We start from the raw sequence: 23,500 nt of genomic DNA on the forward strand, positions 1-23,500 counted from the left end.
TGACTGGCCTGCAAAGAGTCCTGAACTCAAACCCAACTAACACCTTTGGGATGAATTGGAACGCCAACTGCGAGACAGGCCTAATCGCCCAACTGCACTAATGCTCTTGTGGCTGAATGGAGGCAAGGCCCTGTTGCGTTGTTCCAACATCTACTGGAATGCCTTCCCAGAAGAGTGGATGCTGTTATATACAGCAAAGGGGGGACCAATTCTATATTAATGGCCATGATTTTGGAATGAGATGTTCCACGAGCAGGTGTCCACACTTTTGGAAATGTAGTTTATTGCAAATATCCACATGCGAATATGTTATTGTTCTAATTGAAATATTGTATTTACACTTTCCTTTTCAGGTAACGCATTTTTCTCATCCCCAGTCCGCATAAAATGTAAATAAGTATGCCATTCAAAATTGAAGCTCTAATGGTGCTTTCAAGACAACTGGGAACACAGACAAAAACTAGGTCAAATCATGACGCCAGTGATCTTCAGGTCGGAATGTCGGAGCTATAGAAAGATGGCCAAGTCTCCGACTTTGAATTCTGGGTTGACCGTTCAAAACGATTTTCCCATTCGGAGCTAGTTTTTTCAGAGTTCCCCGTTGTCTTCAAAGTAGGCTACTGAAGTCAGAGATTTCCGAGTTCCCAGTTGTTTTGAAGGCGGCATTAGTTCCCAGTGATGAGGTTCGATTCATCATACCGGGCGCCCGTTTAGGCGTGCTTTCTATCGGTTGAAGGTTGATTGCATTCGGTTTGGAATGGCTGCCTCCCGTGCGTGAGCCAGGTGCCCGCTTCAAAGCCACAGCAAAGTCGTCTCAAAACTAAAGTGACGTAATTAAGCACGTGTAGTAATTACTAGGATCCTGTGTTTTCCCATGCAAACGGGATTGCTTTTGATAAACGCTTTATTTGCATTTCCAATGAAAAATAGTTAGAAAAATCTAACATTTATTTTATCGAGAAATTTTTTTTTTGTGTGTTTCTGGACCATACACCATGCTGCCTTGTTGACAAAATGATCGAGCGGCGCAGATCACTGTTCGAATTGAAAAGGGCGCGCCTCCCTCCGCGCTTTCGTCTGATGACGTGACGGACTATGTCCGGTGCCCCGCGGCTCAGCATAATCGAATACGACCAGTGAGTCAGTCGTTTTCAACGCTGCAAAACACCGCCTTGAGCAATCTGATTGGTCTCTGTTAGCACATTGTAGTTTGTAATTGGCTTTCTTATAAACCAATCCAATCATCACCTCGCCACTGCGGTTTCGATATGTTCCCTTGGCTTGAACGGAAGACATCTAGCGACAGTGGGCTAGCGAGAAGGGTTGAAACTGGTGACAGTCAACAATTATATAGCATATTTGTTTACGCAAGTCTTGTGGATGCAGTTAAGTCATTATCAGGACTACTTGTTGACAAGCTTGAGTGGTAAGTAGTCAGAGCTTGGTTTGGGTAGTCGTACAAGTGTCAAGAAGATACATAGCTATTTAACGCTACCTATAAGAGAGTGGACGAGGGGGAACGAATGGACATTCAAGTCAACCTGCCTGGTTAACTAGCTACCTGTACTTGTTTCCAGTTAGCTGTTTTTCATCAGCTGGCTTGTTCAGACGTTAATTACAACCCGTGACGTTACCAATAACCAGGTATGTGTGAGATCCTCTTCGCCGTTTACCAGTTTTTCAAAGCTTAACATTATTGCCGGTGTTTGTTAGCTTGCTAACTAATGTAAATGAGCTGCTAGCTACCTTTTCTTTGCTGAGTACTGCGTGACTGTTCACTTAAATTAGACCTACGATTTGTTTTCGCTAATCGATGCGACGCAATTCTGGCAAACACGACAGGGATTCAGAAAAAAAAAGTGCCACTGTTAACGTGAATTGCTAACTAGTTAAATGTATAGAGTAACGTTAGGCCAGCTAACGTTGTAGCCAGGCCTTTTGGGTACTGTAACGTTAGTCTCTAAAACAAACTCTCGTCGACAATGATATTTTTGTGGTCCCCTAGAATCTGAATTGCTTTTATCGGAGGGGTCACCGCCAAGCTTGTCATCCAAGACAAGTGGTTATTTTCATGTTGGACAGTGCTCAACTTACTGTAAAGAAGTGGTTTCAGAATCGTCATAACTACATATCTTAACATCTGAGCATGATTCCTGTCCCCAGCCCCATCTTTAACGAAAATAGGCTTCCATAATCTGTGTGAACTAGACTGCGCCCACCCCATGTCTGACCCATAACCTGGATATTAAAACACACGCACACACCATAAAATTGTATTTGTCACGTGCTTTAACAGCAGGTTTAGATTAACAGTGACATGCTTACTTATTGCCCATTCCAAGCAATGCAAAGTAAATAATAGAAAATTAAAAACAAGGAATAAATACACAGTAATGACAACTTGGCTGTATACACAGGGTACCAGTACAGTCGATGTGCAGTGGAACGAGGTAATTGAGGTAGGGATAAAGTGATTAGGCAACACAGTATAGTGGGAGGGAATGGCATGCATTAAAATGAGCACTTGAGGACTGACTAAATGGACCAGTCAGAACTGGAGATTGAGAAACATGCATATGACAACAATATATTTTCTTAAAGCATGTGTGGTTCACAGAATACATTGAAAACACCTAGCCATTTCACCAGAGGGACATTTTGATAGGGCATCATTGAATAAGGCAGTGCAGACAGATCATCACAAAGAAGCTGACCAACAGGCTCTTAACAAACCAACTAAAAGTTATTTCTGAAAGCAAGCCTGGGACCGAGGAGGCATTGGAAAAGCTACTCTATGTACTCAGCGTAGCGAGAAACTTTGAGGCAGACAGAAGAAATGCTCATCAGTACTGTCGAATGATCCCAGGGCCAAGGAAGGCATGTATGTAAAAGCAGCTTTGTTGAGGGCAAGCCGAGGCGAGTTCATGTTATTTCCTACTTAACAAGACAGGGTGGATAGAGAGCTTTGAGAATCCCTGCACACCAGCCTAGTAGCCTAAACACTCGCGGTCGACTCTTCCCAGGGTTCGCCGAACCCAAAATACATGTTTAGCCTCAACGTGTTTTAGATACAGGGTTTCTGTTAGAGTTTAAGCAGAGGTGAAATCTGGTGATACGCTTTAACATGTGTGACTCATGGTCGGTTGTTGGTCTGTTGGTGGAGTGAGTAATACATCAGTGGTCGAGACTCAGCTGTGAGTCACAGCTGTGTGTCTGAGCATACTTTCAAAATGGCCATCAATAACTGGGGTGTGCTTGTGCACTGGGCTGGATAAGAGACATGAGGTGTACAATTAACCTAACCACATGTAAACATGCATGCACCTTACACCCTCCCATTTGTCCTCTGTCTTGGGGAGATCATGCAAGTGTTTGCTATTTAATGTGCCACGTCAATGATACCTTTTTAGTAATAGTGAATGATGAGCAGTAAATGGTAATGATCCCCCCCTTGCCCCAGCAGGGTTTGAGGATGAACCACCTGTCCCTGAGTGAGCTGTGCTGCCTATTCTGCTGCCCTCCATGTCCCAGCAAGATCACCTCCAAGCTGGCCTTCCTGCCCCCGGAGCCCACCTACACCCTCTTGTGTGACGAGAGCGGCAGCCGCTGGACCCTGCACCTGTCTGAGCGTGCAGACTGGCAGTACTCGGCGCATGAGAAGGACGCCATCGAGTGCTTCATGACGCGCACTTCGCGTGGCAACCGCATCGCCTGTATGTTTGTGCGCTGCTCGCCCAGTGCCCGCTTCACGCTCCTCTTCTCGCACGGCAACGCCGTGGACCTGGGCCAGATGAGCAGCTTCTACATTGGCCTGGGCTCACGCATCAACTGCAACGTCTTCTCCTACGACTATTCTGGCTACGGGGCCAGCTCGGGGAAACCCTCGGAAAAAAACCTGTATGCCGACGTGGACGCCGCCTGGCACTCCCTCAGGACACGGTAAGTAAAGAGACCAGGGGGCGGAGGTGATGGTGGAGGAGCAGCTGTCTGTGACGTTGTTGACTGTCTTTCCACCTTCAGCTCGCTCCGTGGCTTATATGCCCTAGGTTGGAAAGCAAGGTGGGGACAGCTTTTCCTGTTCATTACATCGAATGATTGAAAATCAGAGCGTACTCTGGCATTGTAAGGCTAAACTGCACATTTGTAAAAAATAATTTAACTAGGCAAGTCAGTTAAGAACATTTTTATTTACAATGACGGCCTAGGAACAGTGGGTTGTTCAGGGGCAGAAGGACATATTTTTACCTTGTTAGCTCGGGGATTCGATCTAGCAACCTTTTGGTTATTGGCCCAACGCTCTAACCACCTCAAAATTATGCCAGGTTCTGCCCCACTACGCCACCCATCCACTGGTAATCCAAAGTTCCATGTCAGTTTTGGCCCATAATTGCCAAACTGACTGACACCCTCATGGTAGAAGCTGCCCCTAATGGCAGATCCAAGATAAACCCACCCCCCATAAGTCTTATTTGTAACCACACAGGGCAAAAAGACACAGACCTCAGATCAGCGCAATGGGGACCTTCCTCACCCTGTGGCCTCCATGCCACTGCCTGCCCCAAGTATCCACTGGGCATGTGATATTGTTCTGTTCTTCAGGGAGCCCTGGCCTCGTTTAAATAACATGGTTAATCTTGCCGTATTTCACTGCCCTGTGTTTGGATTAACAGAGACATGTGGGGAAACTTGTACATGTATTTAGATGCAGATATGATAAAGATGACCATAGAATTAAGAATTGGAATACTCTCGTAATTTAATGGCATCTCTAATAGAGTTCGATGGATTTTTTTTTTTATATTTTTTTTTTTTGTATTTTTATTTTTTAATGATTTTTCAACGCCGATACCAATTATTGGAGGACCAAAAAAGCCGATTTTAATATTCCTTTTTCATTTTTTTGTCTTTATATATTTTTTATTTTAAATATTTGTAGTAATGGCAATTACAACAATACTGAATTAACTTTTATTGTATTACTTTAAATAAAAATCTATTATATTGTCTCAAATAATGAAAAAAGTGTTGGAGAAGAAAATAAGTGAAATATATGTGGCATGTAAAAAAGCTAACGTTTAAGTTCCTTGCTCAGAATATGAAAATATTTGAAAGCTGGTGGTTCCTTTAACGAGTCTTCAATATACCCAGTTAAGAATTTAGGTTGTAGTTATTATTGGAATTATGACGCAGTGACTATTTCTCTCTACCATTTTGTATTTCATATACCTTTGACTATTGGATGTTCTTATAGGCACTTTAGTATTGCCAGCCTAATCTCGGGAGTTGATAGGCTTGAAGTTAAGTGCATCAAGCATTGCTAAGTGCTGCCGGCGAACGCACTAAAGTACTGTTTGAATCAATGCTTACGAGCCTGCTGCTGCCTACCACTGCTCAGTCAGACTGCTCTATCAAATCACAGACTTAATTATAATATAATAAATACGAGCCTTAGGTCATTAATATGGTCAAATCTGGAAACTATCATTTCGAAAACAAAACGTTTATTCTTTTAGTGAAATACGGCACTGTTTCGTATTTTATCGAACGGGTGGCAACCCCAAGTCTAAATATTGCTGTTACATTGCACAACCTTAAATGTTATGTCATAATTATGTAAAATTCTGGCAAATGAATTACGGTCTGTGTTTGGAAGAAATTATCTTCACACAGTTCGCAACGAGCCAGGCTGCCCAAACTGCTGCATATACCCTAACTCTGCTTCCACTGAACGCAAGAGAAGTGACACAATTTCCCTAGTTAATATTGCCTGCTAACGTGAATTTATTTTAACTAAATATGCAGGTTCAAAAATGTTTACTTGTGTATTGATTTTAAGAAAGGCGTTTATGGTTAGGTACATTGATGCAACGATTGTGCTTTTTTTTTTCTTCACGAATGCCCTTTTGTTAAATCATCACCCGTTTTACGAAGTTGAAGTAGGCTGTGATTCAATGATTAACAGGCACTGCATTGATTATATGCAACGCAGGACAAGCTAGTTAACCTAGTAATATCATCAACCATGTGTAGTTAACTAGAGAGTGAAGATTTTTTTTTATATGGTAAGTATAATGCTAGCTAGCAACTTACCATGGCTCCTTGCAGCCACAAGGTCCTTTTGATGCTACACTCGCTTAACAGGTGGTCAGCCTGCCACTCTGTCTCCTCGTGGATTGCAATATAATCGCCGTCCAAAAATGCCGATTACCGATTTGTTATGAAAACTTGAAATCGTCCCACCTCTATACAAGACACCTGTCTGAGTGGACTGATCCATTGTGGAGGCCATGGGGATCAGTCTAAAAACGTGCTACTGAAATTATTTATTTTACATAAGAACAATGGTGCAACACTTAAAAAAATATATTATTTTGTTATAAAGTAAATGTGGAATTGGTGTGCTTTGTCCAGAATCGTGGTCGCTGTCCACAATTCTGAAACGCATTAGTGCGCTGTTGAATTGGTGCCTTTTCCTAGACCATGTAGCTATATGCATAATAACATGGTTAATTTCATATTAGTGTTGAGATCAATGCGGCGGAGGCAGCAGTAGAATGAGATGAAACAGCCCTTGCCTTATTGTCTAACAAAAGTGATGAGAATGTCTGCAGTATTGAAGTTCCCCAAGAACACAGTGGCCTCCATTCTTAAATGGAAGAAGTTTGGAACCACCAAGACTCTTCCTAGAGCTTGCTTCCCCACCAAACTGCACAATCAGGGGAGAAGGGCCTTGGTCTGGAAGGTGACCAAGAACCCGATAGTCACTCTGACAGAGCTCCAGAGTTCCTCTGTGGAGATGGGAGAACTTTCCAGAAGGACAACCATCTCTGCAGACCGAAGCCACTCCTCAGTAAAAAGGTGCATGACAGCCTGCATGGAATTTGCCAAAAGGCACCTAAAGGACTCTCAGAGCATGAGAAACAAGATTCTCTGGTCTGACGAAACCAAGATTGAACTCTTTGGCCAGAATGCCAAGCGTGAAGCATGGTGGTGGCAGCATTATGCTGTAGGGATGTTTTTCAGTGGCAGGGACTGGGAGACTAGTCAGGGTCAAGGGAAGATGAACGGCACAAAGTACAGAGATCTTTGATGATAAACCTTCTCCAGGCCCTATTGTGCCCTCTTCGGATGGGATTAGTTTTACTGGGGGAGGTTGGGTAATGTAATTATGAGCGCAAAACACCACATCTGTAATTTTAGTCCTGTCCGAATCTGCCAGTTAGTAATTTTCTTTCTCCCCAATTTCGTGGTATCGAATTGTCCCATCGGTGCAACTCCCTTACAGACTCGGGAGAGGCAAAGGTCGAGAGCTGTCCGTCCAAGCCACACTGATTCTTGACAAAATGCCCGCTTAACCCGGAAGCCAGCCACATCAATGTGTCAGAGGAAACACTGTACACCTGGCGACCGTGCCAGCATGCATGCGCCCGGCCCGCCACAGGAGTCACTAGAGCGCGATGGGACAAGGACATCCCTGCCGGCCTAACCTAGACGATGCTGGGCCAATTGTGCGCCGCCCAGTGCGTCTCACGGGTCGCGTCCTGCTGCAACAGAGCCTGGACTCGAATCAGGATCTCTAGTGGCACAGCTAACACTGCAATGCCTTAGACCACTGTGCCACTCGAGAGGCCTGTCAGTAATTTTTACATGGCAGGAGAGTAACTATTCCAGCCAGAATAACCTACTGTTTTTTTGGGGGGGGCCAACTCCAAGGTCCTCTCAAAATATTAGTCCCGTGCAAATCGACATCCCTGTGTTGAGAGAAATGCTTGCGTTTGACAGGTGTTGCTTACGGTTTGCGCAAGAAAACAAATACTTCAATTTATCGAACCAAAGTGCTGCACATTAACTTAGCTTACATGCAGGACATTCATATATCAACTTTATCAACCCTTAATGTTAATAGATATTAAAGCAAAATACAGCTGGCAAATGTTTCTAAATAAGGTAACTTTCTCATCCATAGCCTTAAAAAACATCTCAATTGCATTGTTTAGTTCACTGAAGATTGCCAAAATATCCTAATGATTATGATCACACTTCCTCAATTCAAATATTATGGCGACACTAAACCAAAGATGGTTTAGAAACTTGGTAACCAAGTTCAGTGTGGCCCTATCACCTCAACATGTTAAAATAATGCATATTCATTCCTAGAATGAAAAACCTCCAGGCTTCTGTCATAACTGTCAATTTATTGAACAAAAATAAGAATTACAGGGGGCAGTTTGGAGAACCCCCCCCCCCCCCCCCCCAAAAAAAGAAGAGAAATCCCATCTGAATCGTCCTCTGGAATAACAGACATTCTGGAATAATTACATGACCAACGTTCTCTAGTAATACTAGTCCTGTGCGACTCGGCCTTTGGTCACGTGCATGTGATACATATGTGTCACGTGAAGCGAGCAAGGGTTGAGGGAATGTTTTTCCTAAACAAATTAATGATTTTGGTACAGAACTTTTCAGTCAAATGGCTGTGATTATGTTTCAGCAACACGGACGGTGGGATGAACACTTTGCTGTCCTATGGTGGTCGCTGCAGCAGGGAGGAGGGAAACAACGGGTTCTAGTCAGTCACTCGCTGTTTTTTATTTTTAACACAGCACAGCAATTCTGAGCATAGCACAATCAAATCAATTGCTGTTCGTACTTTCTCTTAATTATTTAATCGTGTGCTTAAAGCATCAGACATGCTCAATATATGGAAAAATACAAGTTTTATTTCAATGTAGACAATCGATTGGTCGAAAGAACAGACGACTCTCTTTGTTGACCAAGATCTTATTTAGTCGGGGACAGCCCTAGTGTGTGTGTGTGCTGTACGTTTATTTGTTCTGGTGCAGGGTGAGGTCGTCTTCTTTTAAAAACAAAAAATGTTTTACCTGAGTAGTCGGGTGACTCAGTCATGAGTCAGAAGGTGTGTCCCACACCGTCAGCAGACTGCTTTGCCGGTGTGTACACACACTCTTTATTGTTGCATATTGTCCTAGGGTATAGGGCGTACAGCCAGTATCCGGTTATGGCATTGAGGCCCCGCACCTGGGTGTGTCGGTAACACCATCTGCTCTCTTCACCACCCAGAGAGAGGGAGACGATAGGGACGAGGGAAGTAGGCTGAGATCCGGGATGGATAGAGGACATGTTTAATGAACTATGTCCTAGATAAGACCAGTATCGAAATTGCTTTCATAAAAAGGGTGTGATTGCGTTGTGTACACGAGTAGGATGGCACGTTCAGTGTGTAGTATACAGTTTGTTTGTGAAATTGTTGACACCCGTTTGTGAGATTCTGGAACTGAAAGGGTTTTGTTTTCTCAGTGTGAGCCTGCTGTGGTTGGGAGGGCTGTCCACTCCTATAGAATAGTGCTGTATAATTTTCTTTTCACTTGGACTTGGAGGTGTTCCAGCAGTCAATCCTCCTAAGTCTAATATTGACTGGTAGCCTAGCAACAGATCTCCAATGAGGTTTCAGACAGAATTTTATAGGATCTCTACTGAGACCCAATGCAACCCCGGCAACAGCCTGTGCCCCAGGAAGTGAAAACGACAAACTTCCTAATCAATCATATTATTGATTGGAGACAAAATTAAGGTCTCTTCTCCAGCATTGAACACACACACACACCATAGAGGCCAGGGCAACCCACACAGTAAGTGGTTTTATTAACTTGTGGTTAGAGGTCGACCGACTAATCGGAATGGCCGATTTTAATTAGGGACGATTTTTCAAGTTTTCATAACAATCGGTGATCGGCATTTTTGGACACCGATCATGGCCGATTACATTGCACTCCACAAGGAGACTGCGTGGCAGGCTGACTACCTGTTATGCGAGTACAGCAAGGAGCCAAGGTAAGGTGCTAGCTAGCATTAAACTTATCTTATTTACATTTTAGTAATTTAGCAGAAGCTCTTATCCAGAGCCACTTACAGTAGTGAATGCATACATTTCATGCATTTTTTTTTTTGTTGTTGTACTGGCCCCCCGTGGGAATCGAACCCACAACCATGGCGTTGCACACACCATGCTCTACCAACTGAGCCATATGAGCACCATCTTATAAAAAACAATCTTAACAATCACTAGTTAACTACACATGGTTGTTGATATTACTAGTTTATCTAGCTTCTCCTGTACTGCATATAATCGATGCGGTGCCTGTTAATTTATCATTGAATCATAGCCTATTTTGCCAAACGGGTGATTTAACAAGCGCATTTGCGAAAAAAGCCCCTTAAAATCAATACACAACTATATATTTTTAAACCTGCATATTTAGTTAATATTGCCTGCTAACATTAATTTATTTTAACTAGGGAAATTGTCACTTCTCTTGCGTTCTGTGCAACAGAGTCAGGGTATATGCAGCCGTTTGGGCCGCCTGGCTCGTTGCGAACTGTGAGAACTTTCTTCCTACCAAAGGCAGCCTACTTCGCTAAACGGGGGATGATTTAACAAAAGCGCATTTGCGAAAAAAGCACAATCTTTGCACGAATGTACCTAACCATAAACATCAATGCCTTTCTTAAAATCAATAGACAGAAGTGTTTATTTTTTTTTTTTTAAACCTGCATATTTAGTTAAAGGAAATTCATGTTAGCAGGCAATATTAAACTATGGAAATTGTGTCACTTCTCTTGCGTTCATTGTACGCAGAGTCAGGGTATATGCAACAGTTTGGGCCACCTGGCTCGTTGCGAACTAATTTGCCAGAATTATGACATTGAAGGTTGTGCAATGTAACAGGAATATTTAGACTTAGGGATGCCACCCGTTAGATAAAAATACGGAACGGTTCCGTATTTCACTGATAGAATAAACGTTTTGTTTTCAAAATGATAGTTTCCGAATTTGACTATATTAATGACTTAAGGCTCCTATTTCTGTGTTATTATGTTTAAGTTGATGATTTGATAACGCAGTCTGACTGAGCGGTGGTAGGCAGCAGCAGGCTAAAGCATTCATTCAAACAGCACTTTCGTGCGTTTGCCAGCAGCTCTTCGCAATGCTTCAAGCACAGGTCTGTTTATGACTTCAAGCCTATCAACTCCCGAGATTAGGCTGGTGTAACCGATGTGCAATGGTTAGCGGGGTGCGCGCTAATAGCGTTTCAAACGTCACTCGCTCAGATACTTGGAGTAGTTGTTCCCCTTGCTCTGCAAGGGCCGCGGCTTTTGTGGAGCGATGGGTAACGATGCTTCGAGGGTGGCTGTTGTCGATGTGTTTCTGGTTTGAGCCCAGGTAGGGGCAAGGAGAGGGACGGAAACTATACTGTTACACTGGCAATACTATAGTGCCTATAAGAACATCCAATAGTCAAAGGTATATGAAATACAAATGGTAGAGAGAAATAATAACCTCAACCTAAAACTTCTTACCTGGGAATATTGAAGATTCATGTTAAAACGAACCCCCAGCTTTCATATGTTCTGAGCAAGGAACTTAAACGTTAGCTTTTTTACATGGCACATATTGAACTTTTACTTTCTTCTACAACACTTTGTTTTTGCATTATTTAAACCAAATTGAGCATGTTTCATTATTTATTTGAGGCTAAATTGATTTGATTGATGTATATTAAGTTAAAATAAGTGTTCATTCAGTATTGTTGTAATTGTCATTATTAAAAATAAAAGAAATCGGCCGACTTAATCGGTATCAGCTTTTTTTGGTCCTCCAATTATCGGCATTGAAAAATCATAATCGGTCGACCTCTACTCGTGGTTCGTAACGTCATTTGGTATGGGGCCACAATGCCCTGCACACAATGGCAGCAGTGTTCTCAGTCTGAGTGTAACCACTCAATCTTCAGTTCCGATTGACATGACTGGGAGCCAGTGGAGGCTGCTGAGGGGAGGACGGCTCATAATGGCTGCATTGGAGTCAATGGAATGGTATCAAACATGCCATTGACATTACTATGATCCGTCCTCTCAGCAGCCTCCACTGCTGGGAGCAGCTATTACTAATGTACAGGCGGGTACGTAGCATCAGGCCCTCTTAAGTGAAAAATGGTACAGAACACACAGTACACAAGACCGAATTTGCTTATAGCCTGACTGCTTCCTCCTCTTGATCTCTCCTGTCAGTTCTGTTCTTCCCTTCTTCATTCTTCCCTTACATTTGCTCGCTCGCTCGCTTAGCCTACTTCCTCTTTCTTTCTCTAGTTCTCGCTCTCTCAAAATTCTATTCAAAGGGGCTTTATTGGCATGGGAAGCATGTTTGCGTTGCCAAAGCAAGTGAAAAACATTAGTGAGAAGACAACATCAACAAATAACTTAACAGTTAATATTGCATTAAAGGTTTCAAAAAGAGATATACATTTCAAGTGTTATCAATGTTAGATTTGTTTTCAAATTCTTTGTGGCTCTGTGGGAAATATGTATCTCTAATGTGGTTATACATTTGGCAGGATGTTAGGAAGGGCAGATCAGTTTCCCCCTCATTTTGCAGGCACATAACCTGTCTTCTCTCGAGCCAGGTGACTCAATAGCAAGGCTTTGCACAGTCTGTACATATTCAATAATTCTGGGTCAGTCAGTAGTCAGGTATTCTGCCACTGTACTCTGTTTAGGTCCAGGTAGCATTCCAATTTTCTCCTTTTTTTGGGGGGGTGGGGGGGTTGATTCTTTCTAGTGTGTCATAATTCTTTTTTTTTATTTCTCATTTGTTTGGGTTTAATTGTGTTGCTGTCCTGGGGCTCTGTGCGGTCTATTTGTATTTGTGAACAGAGTGCCTCAGAACCAGCTGGCTGGGGAGACTCTTCTAAATTAATCCATCTCTCTCTGTAGGTGAGGACTTTGGTGTGGGCATTGCTTCCTTTTAGGTGGATGTAAAATTTAACAGCTCTTTTTTTGTATTTTGATAACTAGCAGATAGTCCTAATTCTGCTCTGCATGCATTATTTGGGGTTTTGTGTGTATTTTTGCAGAATTCTGCATGCAGTTTCTCAGTTTTTTGTTATGGCTGTGACTAATTGAATGTGTAATTGACGGTTATGATGAAGACGTTAATATGCAACAAGTTTTGGTTTATTTCATACCATTTACCCGCTCCATGTGAGCAATGACATGTCTTGTTTCTCTGTCCTCTTAATGTTGACGGAACACACGCGCCTGAGTACGCATGGAAGTACCTGGCCTGTTTCTCACAAATGTAGGGAAGTACCCAGCTGGGCTTCAGTAATTTTTCAAATATTATTTTTTTCCCCCTTCACCTCACACATTAAGTCAATAAAGTCCTTTTTGATTATTTTTTTTTAATGTATTTTTAATACATCTATTCAAATTATAATAGTTCCTCACAGTATTTGAAAAATCTTTCCAACAAACTCCCCCTCTAATTGGCGTCGCTGATAAATGGACTTATGGCCATGTTTCTATGGACGTGGTGTGTGTTTGTTTCTATTTGAATCATTGTCAATTTCATCTTCATACTATAGCATAGCTGTCCCCTTCATCATTTCCTTGTCATTTTCATTATCTTATAGGTTTTCTGAAAGTAGGTTAAGGTAGTCCTAGGTGTTTTTAACATGTAAAGAAAAGCAAATATTTCTAACACACTGGTGTCTTTGATGCATGCTTTTAACATGGGTTTGTCTGAGTAAGCTGATTCTCTGTAGGTCTATATGTCCATCCAGAAAGTTTCCTAAAGTAGCCTGTTTGGACTCTTAAGAATCAAACGCTCCTGTCATGATTTCAAATCTTTATACAAGGCCTATTTTCAGTAGCTTAGGCTACATTATGTCTCATTACAGCGTACTCCTTGTGAAAATTTGGGAAAAGTGGGACGAAACCCAGACTTCGTTTGAATGGTTTAGTGTCAATAGGATCTGTATTTTATTTTTTATATGCAGAAAAGCCAACCGACAAGGTAGGCATATCTTTATTTTGACTCCGTTAATGTTGTCAATACACAAATGTGACAGATTTCCTCCCCCCCCCCCCCCCCCCCCCCTTCCAACCTGACATTTGATGTAATATTTATGTAATAACCTGAATAATAATGAAATACCAGGATAATAACTAAGTGTAGTGGCTTGTTTCAAATGGGTTTTTATAAAGAACCATATCCATGTTAACAAGTGTACGAACAGAATTGTAACCCCCCCCCCCCCGGTGTACATTATTCTGGCCAATTACCTTAACCTCAAATTCCAAGACTGCCACAGTCCTAGTGTTTGTCTCATGTGATTTATTGGTTTGTGAGTGCACCCCAGACCTCACTACAGTGGATGGCAATGGGTTCTATAACTGATTTAAGTTTTTTGGGGGGGCCAGATCCTATTTGGGATGTTGCGTTTTATGTTCCTGTTGATGGCATAGGTAGAAGGCCCTTCTTGCCTTGACGTTTACGTCGTTCACAGCCTTGTGGAAGTTACCTGTGGGGTTACTGTTTAGGCCGAGGTAGGTATAGTTCTTGTGGGATCTAGGGCAACGGTGTCCTTTATCATTTGTTTTTCTTCTCTCTCTCGTTTCCCCCCCCCCCCCCTCGCAGATTGCATTATTGGCATGAAATACAATTTGATGGCTTTCCCATTACAATTCTATAAAGTTTTTTTGGACAAAGTAGACCCCTGTTTTAAACATGACAACACGCATCACTCAATTCAGTAGTTCCATGTATGAAACAGTTCAGTTATATTAAAACCAGGAAAATCTGGAGACCCTTTCTGATTAGAGGCCCATAAGTTCAATAAATTGTGACAAAATGATAGCAAAGGTTATAAGTAATAGAATGGCAAAAGTCTCGCCAGACTTGATACATAGCAAACAGGGTTTATTAAAAAAGAGACCCTTATTAAATACACAAACATGTTTCGGTTTAATACAATACGCCCCCAAAAAATAATATAGATTGATCAATAATGGCTATTGATGCAGAAAAGACTTTCGACCGTCTTGAATGGCCTTTTCTGTTAAACTTTCTACTTACCAGCTGAAATAATCAATTTTAATAATAAAACTATTGTATTAATGTCCTAAAGCACAAACAATACATTATCTGATGATGAAATTGATTTAGAAAGGGGCACAATATGGGGATGTACAACTCCCCCCTCCTGTTTGCACTGGCAATTGAACCGCTTGCAGAAAGAATTAGACAGGACCCAAAACGGGTATTGGTAAAATTAATAAACGTAACTCATTTGGAGTTCTTCTGATTTATACCTGACCAGTATTGAAAGTTCAATGCCCTTGCTTAAAAATATTTTCAGAATACTCAAATCACAGGATATGAAATTAACATGGGGAAAAAAACTAAATGGCAATAAGCAAAATAATTAGTCCTTTTAAGTGGACCACAAAAAAATTAAATACTTAGGATGCTTAAGTGTATGTATATACACTGCTCAAAAAATAGAGGAAACACTAAAATAACACATCCTAGATCTGAATGAAATCTTAAATACTTTTTTCTTTACATAGTTGAATGTGCTGACAAATCACAGAAATAATCAATGGAAATCAAATTTATCAACCCATGGAGGTCTGGATTTGGAGTCACACTCAAAATTAAAGTGGAAAACCACACTACAGGCTGATCCAACTTTGTAATACCCTTAAAACAAGTCAAAATGAGGCTCAGTAGTGTGTGTGTGGCCTCCACGTGCCTGTATGACCTCCCTACAACGCCTGGGCATGCTCCTGATGAGGTGGCGGATGGTCTCCTGAGGGATCTCCTCCCAGACCTGGACTAAAGCATCCGCCAACTCCTGGACAGTCTGTGGTGCAACGTGGCGTTGGTGGATGGAGCGAGACATGATGTCCCAGATGTGCTCAATTGGATTCAGGTCTGGGGAACGGGCGGGCCAGTCCATAGCATCAATGCCTTCCTCTTGCAGGAACTGCTGACACACTCCAGCCACATGAGGTCTTGCATTAGGAGGAACCCAGGGCCAACCGCACCAGCATATGGTCTCATAAGGGGTCTGAGGATCTCATCTCGGTACCTAATGGCAGTCAGGCTACCTCTGGCGAGCACATGGAGGGCTGTGCGGCCCCCCAAATAAATGCCACCCCACACCATGACTGACCCACCGCCAAACCGGTCATGCTGGAGGATGTTGCAGGCAGCAGAACGTTCTCCACGGCGTCTCCAGACTCTGTCACATGTGCTCAGTGTGAACCTGCTTTCATCTGTGAAGAGCACAGGGCGCCAGTGGCGAATTTGCCAATCTTGGTGTTCTCTGGCAAATGCCAAACGTTCTGCACGGTGTTGGGCTGTAAGCACAACCCCCACCTGTGGACGTCGGGCCCTCATACCACCCTCATGGAGTCTGTTTCTGACCGTTTGAGCAGACACATGCACATTTGTGGCCTGCTGGAGGTCATTTTGCAGGGCTCTGGCAGTGCTCCTCCTGCTCCTCCTTGCACAAAGGCGGAGGTAGCAGTCCTGCTGCTGGGTTGTTGCCCTCCTACGGCCTCCTCCACGTCTCCGGATGTACTGGCCTGTCTCCTGGTAGCGCCTCCATGCTCTGGACACTACGCTGACAGACACAGCAAACCTTCTTGCCACAGCTCACATTGATGTGCCATCCTGGATGAGCTGCACTACCTGAGCCACTTGTGTGGGTTGTAGACTCCGTCTCATGCTACCACTAGAGTGAAAGCACCGCCAGCATTCAAAAGTGACCAAAACATCAGCCAGGAAGCATAGAAACTGAGAAGTGGTCTGTGGTCACCACCTGCAGAACCACTCCTTTATTGGGGGTGTCTTGCTAATTGCCTATAATTTCCACCTGTTGTCTATTCCATTTGCACAACAGCATGTGAAATTTATTGTCAATCAGTGTTGCTTCCTAAGTGGACAGTTTGATTTCACAGAAGTGTGATTGACTTGGAGTTACATTGTGTTTAAGATCTGCTTTCATATTGTTGAGAAATGAAAGTGTGTATATATATATATATTACTTTAATTTTTCAACAATATGAAAGCAGATCTAGTTAAATGGAATGATCTTCCTATAAGCCTCTCTTAGAATGGCACATTTTCGGTAATACCAATTATCCCACCGAAGGCATTCTTTAAAAACGTATTATCGGTCATAACAGGTATTTATAGAAATTCATTAGGAAGATGTAAAATGTTCCTTTATTTTAAGTCTGAGGGTAGTTTAAACCTTCCAGACTTGGAATTGTCAACTCACTACCCAAGGCTTTTACTTGTGACATATAGTTAAATGCACTAAAGTGGAACAGTGGTACATATTGAAGATGCACATGCTTATCCCCAGGATCTTTTTGTCTATTTTCAAAGGCTAAAGCTAAGAACATTAACAACTTCATAGTTAACACTAGAACAATATATAGAACACAACCTGTATGTGACCCATTTCAAGAAGCTAGGCTTATGTCGCACATCACTACTTCACAGTGCCAACCGTCATGTCTGGAGGAAACATGACAGGGAGAATAGTCAGGATCGAGGGAAAGATGAACGGAGCAAAGTACAGAGATCCTTGATGACAACCTGCTCCAGAGCTCTCAGGACCTCAGACTGGGGCAAAGGTTCACCTTCCAACAGGACAACGACTCTAAGCACACAGCCAAGACAACGCAAAATTGGCTTCGGGACAAGTCTCGCAATGTCCTTGAGTGGCCTAGCCAGAGCCTGCACTTGAACCCGATCGAACATCTCTGGAGAGACCTGAAAATAGCTGTGCAGCAACGCTGCCCATCCAACCTGACAGAGCTTGAGAGGATCTGCAGAGAAGAATGGGAGAAACTCCACAAATACAGGTGTGCCAAGCTTGTAGTGTCATACCCAAGAAGACTCAAGGCTGTAATCACTGAGTACTTGTGTAAATGTTTGGTATGTCATTCAAACAAAATGAAATTGTATTTGTGTGGACCTTACTGTGAAATGGGGTATTGTGTATAGATTGAAAGGGGGGGAGGGAACAAACCATTTAGAATATGCTATAATATAACAATGTGGGACAAGTTGGGTCTGAATACTTTCTGAATGCACTATATATTAGGCACCAAACGGATGAAAACAGACAAACCGGGAGGGACTACCTGGACTTTTCAAAGACGTCCCTCTTCAATGAATATAATTCTCTCCCTCTGTATTGGTGGTGTCACTGTAGTCAATCAATAACATGTATTTATAAGGCCCTTACATCCGCTGCTGTCACAAAGTGCTATACAGAAACGCAGCCTAAAACCCCAAACAGCATGCGATGCAGATATTGAAGCACAGTGGTTAGGAAACTCCCTAGAAAGGCAGGAACCTAGGAAGAAACCTGGAGGAATCAGGCTCCGAGGCCGGCTGGAGATGCAGTAGGATAGCACAGTAGATTCTATGTACTTGTGTAGTGACTAGGCCTGTCCCCCCCCCCCAAAAAAATATTGGTTGACAGAGAACCGTCTGCTATTTTGAGGTGAAAACATTACTTTGAGAATCTCTACAGGTCATTAGTGGTGGTGCGTTAAGCCAATCAGAAATACTATCAGATCCCCAAATGGGCAATTTTATATGCCTACATTTGCGCGCAGGCAAGGTAGCGGAGGGCTCCAAACAAAAGACAGTCGACTAATTGAGGTCAGCCCTAGTAGTGACACTAGTAGAGTTCCACCCTAGACAATATGAGGTGGGGGTGACAGAGCGAAAGGATCTATTGCATTATAGTTTGGATTGGTCTCGGCTCAGGGAATACATTGATGGGGTGTTAGAGCTTGCATAACCATGGAGCATGCTCAGTGAGGTGAAGTGAGTTCATGCTGAAATTGGTCCTTTTTGGCCTGGCAGAACACACACGTTCATATCACCTGACTTTACTGTATATCAGATGTTTTAGATTAATTTATAATCAGTGTGTTTTGACAACCTCTTATTTTTATGCTTTGGCCAGCCTTTTATAGCCTGGCAGTAAAACCAGTAACTAGATTAGATGTGTCTGATATAGACTAAAGATGACATCCAGGCCTAACGTTCAAAAACGGTTGCATGTAAAGAACAGGCTGAAGTTTTTAAATTCCTCACCCACATTGAGTATTTAGGTTATTTTATATAGGTTAATTCCTATGGGACCTTGTCAAACGGGGAAACTCCTACATAGTCCATTGGATGGCTTTGACCTCCTGTGAGCCTCCGCCCCATCACGTGCCTGTGCTGTCACACTCCAACCAGTTGGATGACCTACTCTGGGGTCAATGTTCAGCCTGGCTGGATTTCACTGGCAAGTCGCTGGGGGCAGAGGATGTCTGAAGCTTCAATACAAAAGCTTTGTGTTCATGCACCAAATGGGAAGATACTCTTTTTCATTTCAGTTGCCAAACATTTTCTGTTACATGCCCAAATGAACACACCCATGCTCTGTTTTTGTGGAGCTTCTTTGCCTCACCTTTCTAAAGTGAAATGTTTTGAAAACCTACTAGTTGCATGTTATTGATTTCATTTGCATAATCAGAAAATGAGGTTGTTCCATTGGCAACAACAATCCGCTCTTTCATGATAATTATTTTTCTTATAGGGAATAGTGGATTACATTTTGTAATTTAGTAGACGCTCTTATCCAGAGGTGACGTACAATTAGTTAATTCATCTTTAAGTACATTTTTTTCCTTCAAAGTAGGCCTATTTCTTTGCAAATTCAGTGCTAGTAGGTAGAGACAATTGCCTTTTTTGGGTGTTAAGACACTCTTCATATATTGATTTAAGAAATAGAGGTGCTGTTGTACAGTACATGCTGGGTTAGGTAGAACTGATGTTTTGTTCTCAGTCCTGCAGCGGTTTAGAGCCAGGATCATCAGCTGACTGGCTGTGTTGGTCACATTCTCCATAATCAGCTATGGAATTCTGTCTCTCACTTATGCCATTTAGCAGACACTTTTATCCAAAGTGATGTACAGAGATGTGTACATCTCTATATTTAATTTTTCTTTGGTCTTATTGACATGTCAATGGCCCCACACCTATCCTTGACTTCCACCTTCTCCTGACCAATTGACTTCTGACCTGAGTAGTGACTGAATCATGTCAATGAAGACTGACTGAATAACTTACTATATTATCATCCTGATCTTGACTAGGCCTACATTATCATATATTAGGTTATTTACCACCTTGATGCTGATAATGTTTAACCCGAGGGTATTCTGTCTCCCCCCTCAGGTACGGTATTAGGCCAGAGAACGTGATCGTGTATGGTCAGAGTATCGGTACGGTCCCGTCCGTGGACCTGGCAGCACGCTACGAGAGTGCCGCAGTCGTACTGCATTCCCCCCTCACCTCTGGCATGAGAGTGGCCTTCCCAGACACCAAGAAAACCTACTGCTTTGATGCCTTTCCCAAGTGAGAGACACACACACACACACACACCATAAAAGCAGTCATGTTTGAGTCACTCTGGACTCAATAGCCCCATCTGGTGGTCCTTGGTTGCCACCAGGTTATGGAGAAATACACTGTTGACAAGGCTGAAAGGGGAAGCTGCCTGCTGTTGACATGACCACATTGGGTAATTTTAAGTCCTATTCATGTCATCTGTTTCAGCATTGGGGGAAATTATACTTGCCTAACTGTTCCCTTCCTCTTTTGTGTGTGTGTGTACGTCCATGCGTCTGTCCTCACCCTGCCTCCCAAAGTATTGACAAGATCTCCAAGGTGACGTCTCCGGTGCTGGTGATCCACGGGACGGAAGACGAGGTGATCGACTTCTCCCACGGCCTGGCGCTGTACGAGCGCTGCCAGAGGCCCGTGGAGCCCCTGTGGGTGGAAGGTGCCGGCCACAACGACGTCGAGCTCTACGGACAGTACCTGGAGCGCTTGAAACAGTTTGTGGCCCACGAGCTCGTCAACTTGTCAACTTGACTTCGACCCTTAGTCCACCCACCTGCTGCAACTGAACATTTTGAAATACCCATCCTTTTTTAAAGTGTTTTTTTTTTTGTTGTATATTTTAGTTTATAATTTGAAACAGCGTGGTGATGAGAGACGGAGGGGGATGATGGACGGATATAATAACATGCCATTTAGCAGACGCTTTTATCCATAGCGACTTAGTCATGGGTGCATATATTTTACATACGGGTGGTCCAGGAATCCAACCCCACTATCCTAGCTGGAAAGTGCCCTTTACCAACTGAGCTACAGTGGACCACTTGAGTGTACTCAAGGATTGTGTGTTTTGAGCACAGAAGAGCAGTTGGATTTTGTGTGCTTGTCACTTTTTTTTTTGCTGCCTTTCAGAAGGATGCAGTTCTGGTCCAATGTATGGACATCTGATGCACACACCTCTGAGCATATCTAAGAGGTTTCTGTGGAGCAGCTATGCTGGATGGAAGACTGGACCGCCACTCAACTAAGTCTGTCTTGACTAAGGAGCACAAGTCTGCTACAATGTGGTCAACATGGATGTTTTGTTTATTTTTATATATATTAAGTTTGCACCTATCACATGTTACTTAGAACTGTACAAGATAAAACTCTGACATTTTAAAATGGCAGTGCCAGTGTTGCCAACTGTTCAGCATATTGAAGAAAAAGCACTGGGTACGGACAGCATCCTAGAAACCTCTCAATTGTTTAAGCTATACAAAGCTTTTTGTTTCATGTATTCTTTCAGTAAAGCTGCTACGACTCAATTTATACAGTAAAACGAATAATAAAGCTCGATCATTTCAGAGGAATAGCACTTCTAAATATTGATTTTGTATAAGCTGCCTGCACACCTGGTAGTTCTTGTTACATAGTTTAAGACTCATGCCACTGATGCCATAAAGCTTTGAAAAACAGTGACAGTCGTTAATGCGTGATTGGAAATTGCTTTGAAGACAGCTTGGTTTTACGGAGGACACAACTGGACTCTTGCGCACTTTTTGTTTAAGCCTTATATCTGACAGAATACATGTATTTTTTTGGGGGGGGAGGGTTCGGAGAGACTCTAATGCAGAATAAGGTAAAACATTTACCAATCATGTACTTTATTGTATTAGTAAGACACTAAGTGGAAGCGGACTTTGTTATAAAGTGCTACTGCATGCCATGATAGGCTAGTGTTTAATTAACCTTTTAGCTGGCTAAATTCTGGCTAGCTCAAGGCTATGGATGCTACCCATAACCTCTAGTTTTGATTGGTACTGTCTGAACTGAAATGTTTGGATTGGTTGTTGATATTAGAGTAATCAAGAATTGTTAGGATTGGTTGTTGCTGTTAGATAATGTGTCATTGAACTCTACTGGGGACTTTTCTGTACTTAAATGTAATGCTTTCATCCGTTTTCACTTTATAAATAGTTTGTACTGGACAAGCCTCTATTTAAATTCTAGTTGTAAGTACTACTGTAACTTGAATATGATGATCCGGCATCCATCTGTGGTGAGCATTTTAAATTATTCCGATGACCGCTGGAAATCTGGTCACCCAGACGATGTGATTTCTGTTCTTTTTTTTGTCTAAGACGATGCATTACTGAAGGAAATTATGTAACGATCTTGAATAGTTATAATAAAATGGATATACACAATTTAAAATAAGAGGAAGTATTTGTATGTTGTAGACAAAGAAAGCACTAGCTGACTGGACACTCACAAGATGGTCGTGCCTTCAGAAAGTATTAACCTTGACTTATTCCACTTTTTTTTACAGCCTGAATTCAAATTGATTTCTCACCCATCTACACCCAGTACTCCATATTGACAAAGTGAACATGTGTAGACATTTTTGCAAATTGATTGAAAATTAAATACTGATCTCATTTAGTTAAGTACTGACATTCCTGAGTCAATACTTTGTAGTAGCACCTTTGTCCGCGATTACAGCTTGAGTCGTCTAGGGTATATCTGTATCAGATTTACACATCTGGATTTGGGGATTTTTTTTTACATTTTTCTTTCAAGCTCTTAAGTTTGTTCCCCGCCACTCCCCATCAATCTTAAAGGCTTTCCACTGGGTTTCAAGTCTGGGCTTTGGCTGGGCCGATCAAGAACTTTCACATGTTTGTTCTGAAGCCATTCCAGCGTTGCTTTGGCTGCTTAGGGTCATTGTACTGTTTGAACCACCATGTCACGGTAGGGATGATGTTAGACGGGGAATGAGCTGTGCCTGGTTTTCTCCTGGTATAGAGCTTTGCATTCAGACCAAAGAGTTGGATTTTTATCTCATCAGCTCATATAATCTTTTGCGTTATGATCAGTCTTTCACGTGCCTCTTTTGCAAACTCCAGGGGCCTCATTAAAAAAAACTTAAGTACAAAATATACCCCAAAATGCGCATGCGCTGGTTTTCAGGCAAAAGTTGGCATTCATAATAAATTCGCTTTGTGAGAATGTGATCACCTCCCTGCAAACTTTAGACCATGCATATGCACATCTTCTAGTGGTTGAAATATTGTACTGCAAGCTGACTGAACGTATGTGTAAATCGTGGATATGATGAAAAGCTTATTCACAAACTAACAATGCAGCCATTACTGAGCAGATCGAAAATCTGTTTTATTAAAAATATATAAAAATGCAAGAGTTACTGTACAGTTTACCTATGGAAATCAG

At 42.4% G+C, this 23,500-nt stretch overlaps 1 protein-coding gene across 6 annotated transcripts; it reads left to right on the forward strand.

Moving 5' to 3' along the window:
- Nucleotides 1–1,123: 1,123 nt before the first annotated feature.
- On the forward strand, nucleotides 1,124–22,486 carry abhd17b (abhydrolase domain containing 17B, depalmitoylase). Of its 6 annotated transcripts, none has more exons than XM_014160659.3 (5): nucleotides 1,124–1,426; nucleotides 1,578–1,644; nucleotides 3,461–3,939; nucleotides 20,123–20,302; nucleotides 20,596–22,486. In XM_014160659.3, the coding sequence occupies exons 3-5, from the start codon at nucleotides 3,473–3,475 to the stop codon at nucleotides 20,819–20,821; spliced, it is 873 nt and encodes a 290-aa protein (XP_014016134.1). In that variant the 5' UTR covers nucleotides 1,124–1,426; nucleotides 1,578–1,644; nucleotides 3,461–3,472; the 3' UTR covers nucleotides 20,822–22,486. The 6 variants fall into 6 exon arrangements, with proteins under 6 accessions (XP_014016134.1, XP_014016133.1, XP_014016135.1 ...); XM_014160657.3 differs by having other exon boundaries at nucleotides 1,125–1,426; nucleotides 3,464–3,939; XM_014160658.3 differs by having other exon boundaries at nucleotides 1,124–1,644.
- The last annotated feature ends 1,014 nt before the right edge of the window (nucleotides 22,487–23,500 follow it).

This window comes from Salmo salar, chromosome 20 (assembly GCF_965601325.2).
Source record: "Salmo salar chromosome 20, fSalSal1, whole genome shotgun sequence".
Classification (NCBI taxonomy): Eukaryota; Metazoa; Chordata; class Actinopteri; order Salmoniformes; family Salmonidae; genus Salmo; species Salmo salar.

Coding starts and splice junctions, on each gene's coding strand:
- abhd17b (XM_014160658.3), top strand. CDS start 3,473: ATGAACCACCTGTCCCTGAGTGAGCTGTGCTGCCTATTCTGCTGCCCT. Junction 3,940..20,122: donor TGGCACTCCCTCAGGACACG/GTAAGTAAAGAG, acceptor CTCCCCCCTCAG/GTACGGTATTAGGCCAGAGA. Junction 20,303..20,595: donor TGCTTTGATGCCTTTCCCAA/GTGAGAGACACA, acceptor TGCCTCCCAAAG/TATTGACAAGATCTCCAAGG.